Source organism: Fonsecaea nubica (assembly GCF_001646965.1).
Source record: "Fonsecaea nubica strain CBS 269.64 chromosome Unknown Scaff18, whole genome shotgun sequence".
Classification (NCBI taxonomy): domain Eukaryota; kingdom Fungi; phylum Ascomycota; class Eurotiomycetes; order Chaetothyriales; family Herpotrichiellaceae; genus Fonsecaea; species Fonsecaea nubica.
In genome coordinates, this window is record NW_019173691.1 from 366602 (window position 1) to 383702 (window position 17101).

A 17101-nucleotide genomic window follows, 5' to 3' on the forward strand; every position below is an offset into this window, starting at 1 on the left:
GGGCCAAAGCTGATGAGGTTGTGGGGAGAGGCGTTGAAGGTTGTGCCACTCATGTTGCGCCATCTGTTCAGGGGCCTTTTCTCCATTCACGTCCTCTTCCCACGCAGCCACCGTGCCACGCCCTCTTGTCCACACGCCGATCATGGGTCCAGGAACACTATTCCGAGGGGTTCTATTCTGACAACTGCATGCACAATCCCCCAAGGTCGATTCCTTTGTGGCAAACTGCCCGAATCGAACCCTCCGTTGTTTCCTCGCCGTGCTTGAGTGGTACACCTGGAATATGGATGTAGCGGTGCCTAAGCCTGGTCAATGGCCGGTTGATCCCCAGGAGGACGAGGAAATCCGAAAAGATCGCATCTGGGTTGACGGCTGCTTCGACTTCACTCATCACGGTAGGTCTCCCGCTTGAATCAAAAAGGTAAGCCGGTCTAACCCCTCCAGGTCATGCTGGCGCACTGAGACAGGCCCGTCAGCTAGGCAAAGAGCTCTACATTGGACTACACTCGGATGAGGAAATCTTGGAGAATAAAGGACCGACGGTCATGACATTGGATGAGCGGTGTGTATTTTCCCCTTTGTGTGTTTTGTCGCGGCTCCAAAACTAAGCCTTTAGAAAGAATTGCCGCCTGCGACGCTTGTCGATGGACTACCAAAGTCATTCCCCACGCTCCCTATGTGACAGCCTTGCCGTGGATCTCCCACTATGGGTGCTGGTATGTCGCCCACGGCGATGACATCACCTCTGATGCCGGCGGCGAGGATTGTTACCGTTTCGTCAAGGCCGCTGGCCGCTTCCTTGTCTTCAAAAGAACGCCTGGAATATCCACCACCGACCTGGTTGGCAGGATGTTACTGTGTACTAAGACGCACTTCATCCGGTCCTTAACGGACGAACTACAGGGTAAGAGTGACGGTGTGGTCGATCCAACCAAGGTCGCTGCTGGGGCCGAGATGCTCGAGAGAATCCAAGACTACGCCATGGACGAAACAGCCTCGAAGCCTGGCGCCGAAGTATGGACTTGGGCTAGCACTCAGGTGAAGAAGCTAGGAGAGCAAGAAGCCGACGATGCTGGGACTTTCGAGAAGATTGTTCCTGGAAGGGGCCCGAAACCTGGTCAACGTGTAGTCTATGTGGACGGCGGCTTCGATCTCTTCTCCTCGGGGCAAATCGAGTTCCTCAAGCGAGTCAACCAAGCAGAGAACTTCGAGGCCTACGTGGTCGCTGGTGTTCACAACGATGACGTGATCAACCATTGGAAGGGCCTCAACTATCCCATCATGAATATCTTCGAGCGCGGGCTTTGCGTCTTGCAATGCCGTTTCATTCACGCGGTGGTGTTTGGAGCTCCATTCTCTCCTTCAAAGGCATACCTGGAAGCGATACCTGTGGGAAAGGTTGCTGCAGTATATCACGGTCCGACCACGTTCATGCCTTCGACCTTTGACCCATACGTCGACGCGAAGGAGATGGGCATTTTCCATCAGATCGAAGGTCACCCTTACTCCCATGTCAATGCTGCCGAGATCGTTGGTCGCATCATGAAGGGCAGGGAAGCCTTTGAGGAGCGCCAACGACGCAAGGGCGAAAAAGCTGTCGGAGAAGAAGCTGTCCGACAGCGAGAGATCCTCGAGCAAAAGCAGGCTGCTTTGGAGGCGGAAAGACGGGCTGCGATGGAATGAATCAAAGAGTTGTTCTTGAGTTCTTCATCGTGCGCACTTGAGGGCCCAAGAAGACTATATACATTTGCCCCGTTTGAAAACGCAATAGATTTCTAGACAAAGCTCCGGCAGGGATACCTGCAGGTAATGTTAGCAAGAGATAATATCTTTTCAGAGGAGAATACATACTCGTCTCCATAACTTGTCGGTCCGATCTCATACTTGACGTCTTTCTTGTATCCAAATGCCACCGGCTTTGGGGGCAGCCCATTCTCTCCCAACACCGCCGCGGCCTTTTCTTGCTCGAAATATGTCGCTAATCCTTTCTCCCCTTCCTGCTTCGCGGCCACCAACTGCTTGCTGCCCTCCTCGCCAGCCAACAACTTCGGACTCGGGTTCGCCGCACTTCCCAATGTCAACAGCCCCACCACATCGCCCTGTGTGACCGTGCTTAGTGTTGGATATGCCCTCCTTACATCCCTCTTCCAATACGGATTGTCTGCGATGTCGGCGGCTGGGGTGGTGACAGCGTCGTCGTACGACTTGGGATCGAGACCCCCGGGAGTCGGGTTGCGGAAATGTTTTACGGGGACGCCGTTGCTGCGGTTGGGATCGACGACCAGGAGTTTGCGGAGCGTTTCCCAGATGCCGACGCTTTGCTGGGTATATTTCTGTGTGTGGAAGAGAGTGAGCCAAAATGATTTGGGAGGTAGAAGCAGCTTTGCGGGTTCATGCTGGGGTCGTACCTTTCCAACCGCGACGACATCTTTGATGGGTTTCGCGGCCATTTTGGCCTGTGTTCAGGAAAGACGACCTATCTCCTCCTGACAAGCTAGAGATTCGCACGGCGGTTCACGAGGAATCACGAGGAAACACGAAGGAAGAAAGAGTGGACAGTCTGAAGCCAATCCAAAGGACTTGTGGCGATGGTGGGTTGCTGGAAGGGCTTCCCGTGAACATCGAGCTATCGATCCAGGTGCAAATAATGTCATGGTCTGCCGTAGTGCTTGGCATCACTGGTGTGGATCACAATACCGTGCAATGCAATTGGGGTTCCATATATCCAGGATCATGTGCTGTGGTCGGGAGTTGTCATATGTATATTACATTCCCCATGCCTTTGTCTCGAACGAGGACATGCATGTAGAATAGAAGGCAGAGTAACAGGCTCGATGAGAGAGGTTTACAAAACGACCTGGAGTTGGGCGCTCAATGAAACTTCGCTATGGAGAGAACGAACGGACAAACGCAGAATGCCTTGGGGCTCAAATCCATGCCTGCGTTCCCCCCAAAAAAGACCTAGTGGTGTCTGCCTTACTATCCAGTGTGTGCCGCTAGAGCATGTCATTCACCTGGGGTATCGTCTCGTTGATGGTCACAAAATGCCTGCCCCCAAAGACGCCAACGCTATGCAGTCAAACCCACTCGCCCTGGAAAAGTTCCTAACCGTCAACACCGACATCCTCAAAGACATCGTCGTCATCGTCGTCAATGCCGGACTTGGTGTCCATGTCTGACTCCTCCACCTTTGGCGCAACCTCCACGCCCGTTGGGTTCAGTAAAGTCGTATCTTGCTGCTTGAACTCTTGCTTCAACTCCCACTTGCCATTGAAATCACCGGACTTCCACATAAATGCGATTTCCGAGAGCGTTTCGCGGAGATATGCTTCGGGTTGGTTGACCTTGGCTTTGAGGTCGCGTAGACCCCAGATGCGATGTTGACGAAAGAGATCCAAAAGTTTGTCGATGAGGACATGCTTGTCCACACGCGCCGCACGGGTTTCCTTTTGCGCGTGCTTCCTTGCCTGGGCGCTCTGTAGTTCAAGTTAGTCGCGTCTATGCAGCACGGGCCCAAACACGGGTTCGACATGGTCTGCTTACCTTCAAGACAGCTTGTCTCTCGCTCATCGTCATAAACGATCTGCTGTTCTTCTCTGGGTCGTAGTCGCCAGTGGCAAAGATGGCTTGTTCTCGCTCCGGGATCTTGAGGAGTTCTGCCGCCTGCTTGTTCTCGAGTACAAAGTACTCATCGTTCTTGACCGGTACTGCCTCGAACTCCTTTGCTATCGTGCCCGTGATGGCTGTTTGTTTTGGTATAGGTCGTCGAGCGTAGGGCACGAAGCGCCCTTTGTTTTCCTTTTTCTTTTGCTCGCGCTTGTGTCTCTCGTAGAGGAATGAGCGGCCCTGCCCCGGGTTGCCTTCTTCATCGATATCGTCCCATGCAAAAGTGCGGGGTTTATATCCTGGTAGATCTTTCTCCGAGAAGACCAACGCTTGTCCAGATCTCCGTGATCGTAGTTTTTCAGGCGGCGGGTTGAAGAGGTTGTATTCTTTGGGCTCGTTCTCGAACACTGGCAGCGGGTATAACAGCATGCTGACCTATGAGCCATGTCGTTAGTCATGTTTCGCGTTCACATGTAATTTGCTAAAGACCATGAAAAGGGCAAGCATACTCTTGATGGATTGGACTCTGCGCCTTCTACCCTGATTCTCCCAATTTCGATCTCGTCTTCATCTTGCAGTTTAGAGAGTGTCTCCCATAATGTTCGCGGAATATGACTGAGCCATAGTTGTTGCTGTGCCTGTGAGAAATCGAGGTCACCGGCATCCTCATACATGTCATCATCTTCGTCGACGAAAGGTGAAGGTGTGTCGTCCATGGACTCCATCTTAATGTTTTGGTCAGGCGCGGGTTCTAGCTTGACCCTGGGGATCCCTGCTCCTTGAAGAGTTGCCATCTTGAAAAATAAACCGTGTTGGAAAGAAAGAAAATGGCCAGGATGGAATGGTAAACGAGACCCTTCAGGTCGTAGGTTCGGGAGCGAGGTCTAAGTTCGTACAGACTACGGGGAGACAATGACATCGAGGCTTAAACATTCAGCCAATCACAAGTTGGCATTTCCAGCCTTGTCAAACGGAGCCTTCCTCGCGCGTTTACAGACTCTTCGGCTCTGTGGGCCGAGGTAGGAGCTTAAAGACTCTTGTCCACACAGTTTTGGCTGTGCTTGACCATGTCTTTTCATCTAGTTACATGTTACCTCGGTCGAATCTTACCATGATTAAACGCAGGGCCGTACTCCATTGGTACACCCATTTCCAATGCTGGATCGTCCCTAGCATGCGTTCGCATCCTCTGCGTTGAGACCTTCCTCCATTTTAAGATGTCCCAGCGTCAAGAAAACCCGGGCATCGTGCATATCTGGGAGAGTAAACGGCCCACCTCAAATGCCATTCGAGTTTAAGCGACATCGTTTACCCAGGCTAGCTCGAAGCTTGGATGCTTTGACGTAGACATGTATTGGCTAATGGTGTCGTGTTGAAGACACAAAGGACTACCACCGACTTGATGTGTGTCATTCATCATCTCATGGACGTCCGGACATCAGGAATGGTATGAGGCGTGATGGCGTTTTCGAAGGCTGGAGAGAGTGTCAGCTGCAAGTAGGGCGAGCCAGGATGTGCTACATCTTACAGGAGACATGCTTGTCTTCATTTGTGGTCGCTGAAACCCGGTCGATCTGCTCAAGCGCACTTTCTGCCATGGTGTTCTGGTGAGACCGCTGGCGGCGATGAATTAGTTTCTCAGTCGGTGCGTGCAATAATGTCAACCTGAATCACAACTTAGAACGGCCTGTTACCTCGCTGCATGGCAAGCAGAAGAACGGCAAGGATGAAGTGTTCGAAAGATGAACAAACTTGCGATCGTCTGCTTATGTATACTTTTTCAAGATCAAACTAACATCAACGGTTGCCGCCGGAAGCCATCGCCAATGTGAGAGATAGCAAGGTCAACCGCTCCCTGTTGGGTGGCCGTGAGATGCTCTGATCGCTGCAACATCTTCAGGGGCAGCACCAGCTGCATAGCCGCAACAACATTGATCTCCTGGAAACCCCTTTGGGGATGGTGGCCAGATACAGATGAATGGAAGTCCCCAGTAGGAGTTACATCGCCCAGTGCGTATGCTGTCAGACCGATGAGTTCCGATGCAGTCATTCGCATAGCCGCCCGATATTTGGAAATCTGAAGATTAACGGTGGTTGAGGACTGTTGGGTGTCGTTTGGATCGGCGTTAATGCGGAGCTTCAGAAGTTCGATCAGAGCCTCATACAGCTTGTACCGCGCAGCCAGGAATCGCAGCCAATATAAGAAAACCCAGAAGCTGTAGAAATGGTAGAGAGCGTGGGTCGGGTAGAGAGCCCACATAGTACCGGCTGTCGTGGCACGTACGCTCATCATATCCCAGCCTGGCTCGTCTTTGCTCCAGCCAGCCATGCTTTCATCCAAGGTTTCGCCGTATTTCAAATAAACATCAGCCGTCGTGTTGTTAAGGGCAAGCTGACCAGGGCTTCGACCCAGAAAATGCTTGATTTTCTCCAGAAGTCGAGCAACACGGTGGAAGTATGAAGTGGCCTTGTTTGCGGTTTGAGACGGCACAAACTCATGCTCATCTTGGTAGACGTCGATTTCGAGGTTGTCGAAATCCTTAGAGGTAACCGAGTTCAATATGAAGAGTCGCATTTGCTGGCGATTGTCAGCAGAGTAGAAAATAAGAACGAGCTCCACCTACAATGGCGGCTTTGAAAATTCGGAAGATTTTCTCCCCGCGTGGCGTCGTAAACTGCGACATTCCTCGTAGACGCAACAAGTTCATGGCTCCCCTGACGTGCAATAGATGAGACTGCCACTCTTGCTCCAACGATCGCGATTCGGGGGTGGTCCGACCGTGCATTAGCACAACGCTGACCATCTGGGTATGCTTTAGCATGGTGGACAGCACACGATCCCTCGAACTTACCTCGTAGAGTCCAAGGAGCCAGACGGCAAGGACAGTTTCATCTTGAATGCTCGCAGCTGTGTCACGGATGGTCGCGTTGGTCAAACTTAGCGCATGGCCGTACTCTCGACCAGTCTGTAGCCTGACATCCTTTCCACTGTATCTGTCGGCCAGAGTCATTCGAGATACTGCCATTGCGGCCTTATGGATGCACGAGCGAGGATCAGCATTCTGAAGCATTCCCGGCAAAAAGTCGAGGACGGGGAACGAATAAAGCCGACCTGCTTGGAAGCAGAACAGATTGAGGAAAAAGCATAGCGACTGGTGTTGAATGTCGTAGCGCAAAGGGGGAGAGATGGAGCGTCGAGTCGTTGGTAATTCCCGCAGGGCCAATTCACCTGCATCATCCTCGATCTTGACTTTATCGGGTGCAAATTTGTTGGCAGCAGGAGTCAATGAAGTCAAGAGGTTCTCTCCAGCAATGGCAGGGCGAATCGGGAATATGGAGGGACCGGGTCTCTGATCTCTTGGGCTTGAATCCGAGGGTTCGCCCTTTGGTGGTGTCCGAACTCGCAGATGGACTTGGTATGGATATCCAGGGCACGGCTTGCGCAGCTGGGCGCATTTCCTGCAGCCCGGTCTCCCTTCGTCGCACTTATGCCTGATCAGTCACAACTCACGATATTCGACGTGGAACTTCTTGCCTTGATCTTTCGCTTCTTGCAGCGCGCACAACCTGTACTTGATCTACCAGTATTGCCCATAGCATCCGATAGGCATGAGGGGAGGTAGAAGTGAGAGAAGCCTATGGGGCAGAGTAAAGGCCACGTAAAAAGTGACAGTCGACAGATCGTGTCGAGTCAAGTGTTGGGATGCGTCTCACAGCCGAGCGAATGGTTTATGGAGGAGCATCGATGGATGGCTGTTCCCCGCCAAAACTCATCACTCTTCTTCCTTGAACGTCTCCTGGGAACTGAGAGCGGCCCCAGAACCTTTTGCCCGGCTAACGATGTAACCGAGCGTCCAGTGCTGTTTGGACCGGGACTTGTTCAGCAGCTTTTCTCAGGTCGGCGGTCGGCGGAACAAAAAGACAGGCCACATGAGAGTTCGATGCAGAGTCTCCATGAAGATACGCACGGGAACACGCAGAAACAAAGGTGGTTCAAAGGTCCCTAGCCAAAGGTAAAAGGCATCAATCCCAAACTAGCTGAAGTTCACGGAATCGGGCAACTAGCAGTCAGAGAAGGAGGGGGAATACCTCCTGGCAAACCTGTTTAGCTGACCAAACCTCTTCTGGTCAAACGCGCTGACCGTTGCGGAGGGTTTATCCCGATGCTTGGCAAATGATTAGAGCCTCTCTGACTCCCGTTTCGAATTGACTCCCAGGATCTGAACAGAGATGCCTGAGCAACTAGCAGAGAAAAGGGGAAAGGCTGATGGACTGGCGTGAAACCACAGGTCGCCTAGGGTGTTCCGCTGGAGCGAGTCAGCCTCGCGCAGGAGTCATGGAGCAAGTCTACACCACCCAAGAGTCACTCAACACCAGCAATGGTGGTATACTATGGCCTAGGGAGTTCGTGTTCTGATAGAGCGCGGGAAAGTTCCTGGTAGAACCAAAAGGCCCCCAGTCTGCCTCTGGTTCCAAGAATAGCTGAAGGCGTCCATTGATGTGGTATGCGAGGAGACAACCGTCGTCTCTTAGAGTTGCTTGTTTTCCATCTTGACGTGCCTCAGCCTCAACCGGACAAGTTCCGTCGGGACATTCTGATTGGTCCTCGCTCAACATTCCTTATCCAGTCGCCGTTAACCTCGCCTACACCTTCTGCGGGCGCCCTGCAAACACCACTGCCTGCGCCTCCCCGTCATTCAGCTTGATTTCGTTTTTGAGCAATGCGTGGTCTGAAACTAGGCTGATCTTGTGGGCATGCGCCGTTTCTGCTACGAGGAATAAGTCCGCGGAGAGAGGCATGGCCTCCAGGTTGGTGTTGGTCATTGGCGACCTCTTCATCCCAGATCGAGCGCCGGTAAGCATTCGTCCTGTATGGTCTTTTCACCGCGCAACAAGCTCACATTGACTCGTAGGAAATTCCGCAAAAGGTTGACCCTCCTCCAATCCAAGCTCTAGACTATACCATGCAATTCTAACTCTCCGTGGCGCAGTTCCGCAAACTCCTTGCTCCGGGAAAGATTGGACAGGTTGTGTGTTTAGGCAACATCACAGACAAAGAGACGTACGATTTTCTACGGCAGACTGCCCCAGATCTGCACATCGTGAAAGGCGACTTCGACACGGAAGCGTCCAATTTAGCTCTGTCGAAAGTGGTACAACATGGAGGACTTCGCATTGGGTTCACGCACGGTCATACGATCATTCCGCAGGGAGATGCGGATGCGTTGCTGATAGCCGCTCGCCAAATGGACGTTGACATCTTGCTGTGGGGTGGTACGCACAAGTTCGAGGCATACGAGCTTGAGGGGAAATTCTTCGTCAATCCTGGCAGCGCCACGGGCGCATTCAGTACAAGTTGGTTGTCCATTGATGAAGACCCAGTCCCCAGTTTCTGCCTCATGGATGTACGTGGAGCAATGACAAACTCCCTTGCGGTTCCTCACTGACCCCGGCTTAGATCCAAGGAGATGTCCTCGTATTGTATGTCTATCAACTGCGAAAGGATGAGAGTGGAAATGAAAATGTGGCTGTGGAGAAGGTTTCTTTCAGAAAGCCAGCCCCGGTCGAGGCATGAGCGCCATCACGCACCCTATCGAATGTAGCAACCGCCTCAATTGACGGGTAGACTGCGACAATACTGAATACAGCGACGGCATAAAGGCCTAGGTCCCGACCATGTTCAATGCGGGAGCAGCGGAAACCTCTGAAGTTTCCAGGTGCCGAATATCTCAAGGGGCCCGACTAGTTTCAAGCCACGAAACTGCAATATCCAGAGACAGGCCCATGGCTTTCATTGATAGAAGAGAGAACTCTTTCGAAAGCTGCATAGAAGACGGTGGAGGATTTGAGAGTTATAGCGACAGAGAGAACCGCCGATTTAGTGGATATAAATTCTTGACACTGACAGACATTCCATTCCGGTGTATGCTGTTTCAATTTTGTTCAGCCATAATAGCATCAACAATTCTCCCCCCCTCCCCCCCTCCCACCAGTCTTGTCTGTTGAGAAAATCAAGTTTGCAGAGATATTGCAACTTCGACCGTCTTGATCCACCTGATCCGTGCTTCGGGGAGATTCTCTGCCTCGTACGTTGGCCTCTTTCGTTTCTTCCTCCTTCGCCGGTTGTGGTTGGGCAAGGAGTTATCCATAGCTGTATCTTTCGCACTTTGTTCTGCCGCCGACATTCCCATTTGTGCCTCAGCCAGTGTTGACTGGCTCTTATTCTCGCCGGAACTCGTTGTAGCCACGTCAACACCACCCAATAACTCCAGGGTCGTATCGCCGCATTGCAGTGTTGAAGGCTTGGCCGCTTCTTCGAGCGTACCCTCATCGACATGTTCATTTTTCTCGTTCTGTCCTGGATCGTCATGCTCGGCATGCTCGTCTTCCTCCCCTTCCACCAAGTCGTCAAGCTGCACAATATCGTCCACCGTGCTGACATTTCCCGTCCTGACCTCAACCCGACACAGCATGTCCTTCTCCTTGTTCCGGAACCACTCGCCCACCCGCAGCGCCTGGCCCATTGCCCGCCCGCTCGCCTTGACGAGCACCTCCTCCTTGTCGCGGGCGAGTGCCTCATTCGCCTTCTCGGCCGCCTTTGCCGGGTGTCCTCCCCCTTTTCCGTGTCCATGTTTCCTCGCCGCGAACCCGCCCCCAGCGTCCTCAAGTGCCCGCCGCTCAATGTGCACCAGGTACTTCTTGACCCGCTTGATCGCCGCGACCACGGGCGTGCGCGCCGACACGTAGACCACCTTCGGCGTCTTGGTCCCCGAGGAGCGCAGGTCCGCGACGGGCGCGTGGTTCAGGGGGCGTCGTTGGATGGTGGCGTTCGCGGGCAGGCGCGACAGCTTTTGATTCCGCTTTTCGTGTTGGAGAGCCTTGAGTTCGTTCGCTAGGGAAAAAGGTAGAGGTGGTGCGGTCGCTGCTGCCGCCGCAGCTGCTGTTGAGGAGGACATTTTGTTGTGTTGTGGGTAGTGCAGGAGACTTTTGGATGGGTACACAGAGGGTGTGAGAGCGAGAGGTAAAGAAGAGACCAAAGCGGTCCTTGAGGACCGATCAACAATGCAAAATGCAGGAATGGCTAAACAGCTTGGTCACATTGTAGTGTTAGCATCATCGATATGCGGACTCATCTCACTCTGTCTCGACAGGAGGAGCAAACCATGTACCTCGTGCCGAGTAAATACTAACGATTATTTGCGTTCAAGCGATGAAATTCATGTCCTGGTTGCATGCATGGATGCATTTTGACAAATATGGTCTAGTGCAGAATGCTCGCTATGGGCCCGCCTATTTCTGGGGTGGGGCGTGGAGATCTTTTCTGGTAGATACATGTTAGACATAACCACACCCGCTGCTGACACAGATGCGACATATCTAACAGTATGTGGACAGGCGAGAGACAGAGTATTCTGCCTACTGCCCACTGCCTTCCAAAGCGTCGTGGTCTGATTACATCGAATGGTCACCTCCAAGGCAAGCAAGCATATTCCTTTCCGAGGACTACTGCTTCAAACACAGTCATATTCCATACATTACAAGAAAACTAATACTCTGCAAGTCGTTCCCAAGTTTCAAAAGACACAAATTGTACAATAATACAAGCACCGAAGAAAACGGGTCTCGAGCCTTGCCTCCGCGAATCCCCGCCTCCTCTTCTTCACGTAAGCCTTGGAGATGCGCTCTTGGTGGTCTGGCGATCTATCTACCATCTTGGGCAGAAGAACATCTTCCCGCGCAAGATTCGGCGTCTCGTCGTTCAGGGGCAACCTTGCGTTCCAGATCATTTCCGCAGTAGAGTATGTCTCTTGTTGTGGCTCGTCATCCGCAAATCCACCGTAGAAATTGTTTTATCCCATATGTCCATATTACACGGTACCTGCGCCAGGACCGGAAGCCGTTGACCATTTCAGGACCAGGTTTGTATATCGTTAGGATCGAGGGTTCGGTGTATTTGCAGCGTGAAGCCTTGGCTGATGGTAGCCATTCCGCCATTCCAATAACATGTTAATTTGAGCCGGCACTGGGTTTGTGTTCATGGACATGTTTGTGCGACAACGCATATTCCGGGATTGCTGCTTGTATTTGTCGGTTATGCGACGTCTCACATAAGTTGGTAGACAATGAGCCAGGGCCGGCTCCATGGTTATCATCAGGTTACAGGCGGTCCCAACTGATGAGTGGGTTGTTCCTGGGTTCGGAATGTTGAGTCGCTATATCTGGGTCGTCCTAATGCGTTGTATGTCCCAGCGACTTCTCTGTCAATGCTCGATTCTGACATTGCGGAAGATGCTGCCCATTTTTACCCCTCGTAGGGCGATATTTGTCGACTTGGCTAGGCAAATTTCATCCTGCTCCGACTGTGCTCCTAGCCCCGTCCATGCACGGTTCTGTGTAAGACAGTGGCCAATTATCAGCGCAGTCGTCGAACACAAACCAATCATCCGCTCCAATTAACGGCAAAAACGTCGTGTCCAGTGTTGAAGTCGCGTCCGCCGATGCTTTCGATAACGTCTGTGACATAACTGACGGGGTATCGGTGTGTGTTTGTGAGTCAAAATAAGACTGAGACGTCCCAAGATTGCGGGATACCAGTGTCGACAAACGGTCGTGGTCTCCGATGCCTGTATTTTCTGGGGTCCAATCCTCTAGGAGTGCTTGAATCTCGGCCGCGTTTTGGTATATATTGGTGTCGTCCAAGTTCACAGAATGCTCATCCATTACACCCTCTCGAGGTGCTCTCTTCAGATCTTGGACTCGGATGCCCAATTCCTGTAGCATGTTGGCCATCGCGGCAGGATCATTGGACAATCCCCCTTCAACTATCTTTGTGATGGCGCGGAGAAGGCAATCTCTCTGGGATTCGACAAGCTGGACGTACGCCGCGTTCGGCGGCTTGGGTTCCCTTTTCGATTCTCGGTTTGTTGTGCAAATGACACCGTCTCGTTTGCATTTGTCACATATCTTCCCGGCACTCCATTGGCAACGTGCCTTTTTCAGACGACATCGGTCACAGGCCTTTGGTGTTCGCTTGGGATAGTAGCCGGATGTCTCTTCTGCCTCGGGAGACAAACGCTGGCGCTTTCTCTGTGGCGGGGATGCCGAAGGGTCGTCCGAGTTTGGACTAGCAGGTTGGTTTGAACTCTTTCTCTCAGGAACGATGAAGAACATGGCTGGAGGTTTTGATGATGTCTAAGCTCTAGTCTCGGGGGTGGGCAGTCAAGTTTGAGTACTGGGAGACTCATCAGTCCGTTCTGCGTTCCGGTAAGTCTCGGTGAGATATATCTCGCTCCAGAGCAACAGACCATGGACCGTGGCAACCGTGGTCCCCTTCCGGACAACGTTGGCTGATGTTCGGAAGTCGGTTGAAGCCCGACTCACCGATTAGCGTAGCGTGACTTACCATTCGGTTCCTGGAGGAAAATGACGTCGCCTGGACCAATCACTGCCCCTCCGGAAAAATAAAATCCCGCGGCTCAGCAACTTCAGGCATCGTGGCTGCTCCATCACCGTCCGGCCCAGGAATAGGGACAAGGTACCTCGTACAGAGAGACAGCAATCTATTCTTGAAAAAGTTCAATTCCCATTGGGACGTGGGATCAAGCTTCAACGGCCGTTAAGATGACATCAGTTATAGGGTCCTTTCAAACGATCTGACACATTCAGCCAGCTTTCCTTTCATGCGGTTCTCAGTCCAACTTACTGCCCCTCCGCGGCTCTCCAGCTGCCAAACCCTGCAGTCGGTATCTCTTATCCGAACGAGCACAGTAGAGGTCCATTCTATGCTCCATCATCTTCGATTGGTTCTCGGTGATAGGTACAATTTCCAATGACTTACATTTCCGATTACAATTATTCGATCACACGATCTCATACGTCCTCCCAATGCCACATGTTGCGTGGGAGAATCGGGCTGCCGCCAAAAGAGCGACTGTGCTGAAAGCAATCCCCTCTGCATGGCTCGTCCCCCTGGATCAAATACCCTTGGGAGACGATAGCTCATCTGTCCTTGACCTGCCAGCGAAGTATCTCTCGCCGGATGAGATCACCTTCACCGAAACCCCCCCAATGGACACTTTAGCCCACATCCACGCTGGCATCTGGAGTTGCGAGGATGTTGTCCGTGCTTACTGTCACAGGGCTGCGCTTTGTCATCAATTTGTGAACTGCCTGACGGAAGTGCTATTCGAAGAGGCCATCAACAGTGCGCGCCAGCTGGACAAGTATCGTCGTGACACAGGCGGTCTGAAGGGCCCACTGCATGGCTTACCAGTCAGTTTCATGGACCGCTTTCGTGTAGCGGGTACAGAGACAGCCGCCGGCTTTATCTCCTGGCTCGGGCCTAAGGAAACGGACGCCACCGAATCTCTGATTGTCCGACATATGCGGGCGCTGGGTGCAATCCCCTTCTGTAAGACGAATGTGCCTCAAAGCATGATGTTAGCAGAAACAGCAAACAACATACACGGCCGTACCATTAACCCTTATTCAAGACTTTTATCCAGCGGTGGCGCTGCAGGAGGTATGCGTAATGAATTTGAACAAACATGGGCCGAGACCTGTACTCTGACTGCTTGTAGGAGAAGGGGCATTATTGGCATTGAAAGGCTCTCCCATCGGCTGGGCCACTGAATTTGCGGGCTCAGCTCGTATCCCCGCTGCATTCAGCAGTCTGTTCAGCCTCAAAGTTTCTTCTGGTCGCCTGCCATCCCTTGGAGTCGCTTCCAGCGAGACGAGTCTCCCTTTGAGAAACTCGACAATTGCCATGTTGTCCTGGAGTTTCAGTTTACTGCATTACATCGCAAGGCTGTCGCTTGGGTCTACTGCGTTTGAAGAAGACCCTGCCTGGATCGACATGCCGTGGAGAGAAGCAAAAGTCAGAGAGTTGACGTTGAGGCGCCCAACTTTTGCCGTACTAGAGTGCGACGGCCATATCCAGCCTCAACCCCCCGTGAGGCGGGCTCTACGATCAATCATCCAGGGCTTGAGGCGAGCCAACTACCAGGTCATTGAATGGCAGCCTCCATCTCATGCGGCTCTGGTTGAGACGTACTTTAAGATAATTGGCGCTGATGGTGCGCAGGCCACCAGGCAACATATCAAATCAAGCGGAGAACCGCCCGTCCCTACTCTGAGGGATTGGTATTTCCACCAACCCACTCAACCATTGTCCCTTTCCGAGTATCTGGCCCTTATGAAATCGCTAGAAATGTATCAAACAGAGTATCAGAGGTATTGGAAATCCACCAGCCAAAGTACTATCACCAAACTCCCAGTGGACGGAGTGATCATGCCCGTCTGTGCGGACGCCGCTTGCTGCAAGAACAAATTGACGTATTACGGTGAGCAACGAGAACATAACAGTATGAAAAACGCTAATTGCAACAACAGGATACAGTGCCATAGTAAACTTACTCGACTTTGCCGCAGTCTCGTTCCCAGCCGGATTCGTCGATAGATATCTAGACCTAAAGCCCGATATCTTTGTCCCCCTCAGTAAAGAGGATGAATCTGTGAATGATTCCTGCAAGTCTCCTTCCATCTGAGGTTCATAGTTGCTGGCTAATTTCTGTGTCAGACGACAGCTTTGCGTTCCACGGAGCTCCTATTGGTCTTCAACTGATGACTCGCAGGACTGAGGAAGAGAAAGCGCTGAAGTTGGTGGAAATTATCCTTCAAACACAGTCACACTCGCCGATGCCTGATTGAGTCGCATGGTGTTCAGAAGCTTATGCCCGAGCGCCTCTTTCAGCCTCGACATCATTTCGAGGGGCTATCACCGGCACGAGGGTAGTCAATCTTATGCCAAGCGGTGGTGAGATTGCCACGAAAGTTGAACTGAGCCTCGTATGATTCTATTTGAGAATTATAGCTCTCGTCGACGGCTTTGACGACGAATTGCTGTCCAACGAGGCGCTTTGGCATCACGAACTCCCACTGTTTCCACGACCATGCTTTGTGGCCTTTCGACTCATCCGGAAGGAGAAGCGCTTGTTGCCAGGTTTTCCCGCCATCGGCGCTGACGTCGACTCGAATAATCTTCTTGCCTCCTCCGCTGTATGCATATCCTTTAAGTTGGACAGCATCTTCATCCAGACCGTGTTTCTGCAATGACCGTCGACCATGGCGAGAGCTCCAGGATATATCCATTACCGACGTAATGGCGCTTTGCACAGGCGTCTCCTGAATAGCGGGTGCAGTCGACCAGTCCACATCCTTTGCAGTCTGATTGGGGCCGAAGCATTTATAATCCCGCCGCTGCCACTGTGAATGACTCTCCTCTTCGGCAAGGACGATCTTCTCAATCCATTTGACACTCCTCGCAGCCGTGTTACCTGGCACTAGTACTCGCAAGGGGTAGCCATGATCTGGTGGCAAGGGCTTGCCATTCATTTCATATGCGAGCATGACATCCCCTCTTGGATCGAGGGCCTTTTCTATGGGGACCGAAGCACCGTATGCCTCGGCGGCGACAAATTGGACGTGCCTAGCTTCCTCCGCATCGCAATCATCGACAGGAAATCCTGCGTCGCGGAGAATGTCCCTCAAGCGAACACCGGTCCACTGAGCGTTTGAAATGGCACCAACGTCCCACTGGAGGCCAATCGCAGGTCTTGCTCCAGCGGTCATGTGTTTCCGGCGGTTTCCAGAACATTGCAGGGTTGCGGTGATGGTGAATGGTTGAAACTTGGTTTTGAGATCGTGGAGGGTGTATTGCGTTTCAGTTCCGTCTAGTAGCTCCACAGTTAAGGTGTGGGTCTTTTCGTTCAACTCTGGAACCCACAAATGGTTGCGCACGTAGAAGGTGTCATTCGGGGTAAGATACGATTCGAGAGAGGGTTTTGGTGTCTCGGCGTTGCAGGGCTTCTGGGTATGTTGGAGCAGCTGGGGATTTCGAACGGGATCATTCACAAAGGGATCTTCAACATGATCTTCGGCGACTTTACCATCGACGAGGTCCCGGGGATCGATCTCGCCAATGAAGTATTCTTCGAGCACATCATACACGTCTTGCTTTTGATGGATGGTGAAAATGTTCCAATACGGATCGATTGAGCAGCCAGCTGCATGCAGAATGACGGGACCACCAGGATGCGCTGCTATCCAATCTGTAATGTCAAACACCCGCGTGCCTTTTATGACCCATTTCCGCTCCGACTCCCGGCCATGTCGTTTGACCTCCTCCAGACGAATCAACCTCTTGGCCTGTGTAGGCGGTGCTTCAGCATATGCTACTGGCGACCATGCAATGACGGAGGCTGCGAGGACGGTACAGCCAACGAACGTCCACGCAGTCAAAGGCACAAGAGACCTGAGTCTGTTCGGATGCGGTACCCGATTGGTTCCGCTGATGGACCTATTTCGATCACGCAATAATAGTCTCGCACCGTCTCTCGGCGTGGCGTAGCCTGACCGGGGCCGCGTCACTAGGGTCGATATTTTTTGAGCGACGTCGTGGAATCGAGGCAACTTGGACATGACGACAGAGCATACG

The 17101-nt window shown here is 52.3% G+C and overlaps 9 protein-coding genes across 9 annotated transcripts; 3 read left to right on the top strand and 6 right to left on the bottom strand.

Moving 5' to 3' along the window:
- Positions 1 to 283: 283 nt before the first annotated feature.
- On the top strand, positions 284 to 1683 carry AYO20_03796 (hypothetical protein; the record flags this gene model as incomplete). Its single annotated transcript, XM_022642096.1, has 3 exons — positions 284 to 395; positions 445 to 562; positions 621 to 1683. The coding sequence occupies 3 exons, from the start codon at positions 284 to 286 to the stop codon at positions 1681 to 1683; spliced, it is 1293 nt and encodes a 430-aa protein (XP_022502039.1).
- Positions 1684 to 1775: 92 nt separating this feature from the next.
- Positions 1776 to 2450, bottom strand: AYO20_03797 (hypothetical protein; the record flags this gene model as incomplete). Its single annotated transcript, XM_022642097.1, has 3 exons — positions 1776 to 1800; positions 1852 to 2333; positions 2409 to 2450. 3 exons carry the CDS (start codon positions 2448 to 2450, stop codon positions 1776 to 1778), a joined length of 549 nt encoding a protein of 182 aa, XP_022502040.1.
- A 654-nt stretch (positions 2451 to 3104) lies between these two features.
- AYO20_03798 (hypothetical protein) lies at positions 3105 to 4400 on the bottom strand (the record flags this gene model as incomplete). Its single annotated transcript, XM_022642098.1, has 3 exons — positions 3105 to 3476; positions 3544 to 4041; positions 4116 to 4400. 3 exons carry the CDS (start codon positions 4398 to 4400, stop codon positions 3105 to 3107), a joined length of 1155 nt encoding a protein of 384 aa, XP_022502041.1.
- A 992-nt stretch (positions 4401 to 5392) lies between these two features.
- Positions 5393 to 7201, bottom strand: AYO20_03799 (hypothetical protein; the record flags this gene model as incomplete). Its single annotated transcript, XM_022642099.1, has 4 exons — positions 5393 to 6184; positions 6231 to 6410; positions 6459 to 7052; positions 7118 to 7201. 4 exons carry the CDS (start codon positions 7199 to 7201, stop codon positions 5393 to 5395), a joined length of 1650 nt encoding a protein of 549 aa, XP_022502042.1.
- Positions 7202 to 8404: 1203 nt separating this feature from the next.
- On the top strand, positions 8405 to 9181 carry AYO20_03800 (hypothetical protein; the record flags this gene model as incomplete). Its single annotated transcript, XM_022642100.1, has 3 exons — positions 8405 to 8461; positions 8598 to 9011; positions 9065 to 9181. The coding sequence occupies 3 exons, from the start codon at positions 8405 to 8407 to the stop codon at positions 9179 to 9181; spliced, it is 588 nt and encodes a 195-aa protein (XP_022502043.1).
- A 436-nt stretch (positions 9182 to 9617) lies between these two features.
- AYO20_03801 (hypothetical protein) lies at positions 9618 to 10562 on the bottom strand (the record flags this gene model as incomplete). Its single annotated transcript, XM_022642101.1, has 1 exon — positions 9618 to 10562. The coding sequence occupies one exon, from the start codon at positions 10560 to 10562 to the stop codon at positions 9618 to 9620; it is 945 nt and encodes a 314-aa protein (XP_022502044.1).
- A 1390-nt stretch (positions 10563 to 11952) lies between these two features.
- Positions 11953 to 12777, bottom strand: AYO20_03802 (hypothetical protein; the record flags this gene model as incomplete). The annotated part of the gene is made up of 1 exon (XM_022642102.1): positions 11953 to 12777. The coding sequence occupies one exon, from the start codon at positions 12775 to 12777 to the stop codon at positions 11953 to 11955; it is 825 nt and encodes a 274-aa protein (XP_022502045.1).
- Positions 12778 to 13491: 714 nt separating this feature from the next.
- On the top strand, positions 13492 to 15315 carry AYO20_03803 (hypothetical protein; the record flags this gene model as incomplete). The annotated part of the gene is made up of 4 exons (XM_022642103.1): positions 13492 to 14128; positions 14187 to 14948; positions 14998 to 15102; positions 15185 to 15315. The coding sequence occupies 4 exons, from the start codon at positions 13492 to 13494 to the stop codon at positions 15313 to 15315; spliced, it is 1635 nt and encodes a 544-aa protein (XP_022502046.1).
- Positions 15316 to 15366: 51 nt separating this feature from the next.
- Positions 15367 to 17085, bottom strand: AYO20_03804 (hypothetical protein; the record flags this gene model as incomplete). The annotated part of the gene is made up of 1 exon (XM_022642104.1): positions 15367 to 17085. One exon carries the CDS (start codon positions 17083 to 17085, stop codon positions 15367 to 15369), a length of 1719 nt encoding a protein of 572 aa, XP_022502047.1.
- Positions 17086 to 17101: the final 16 nt, after the last annotated feature.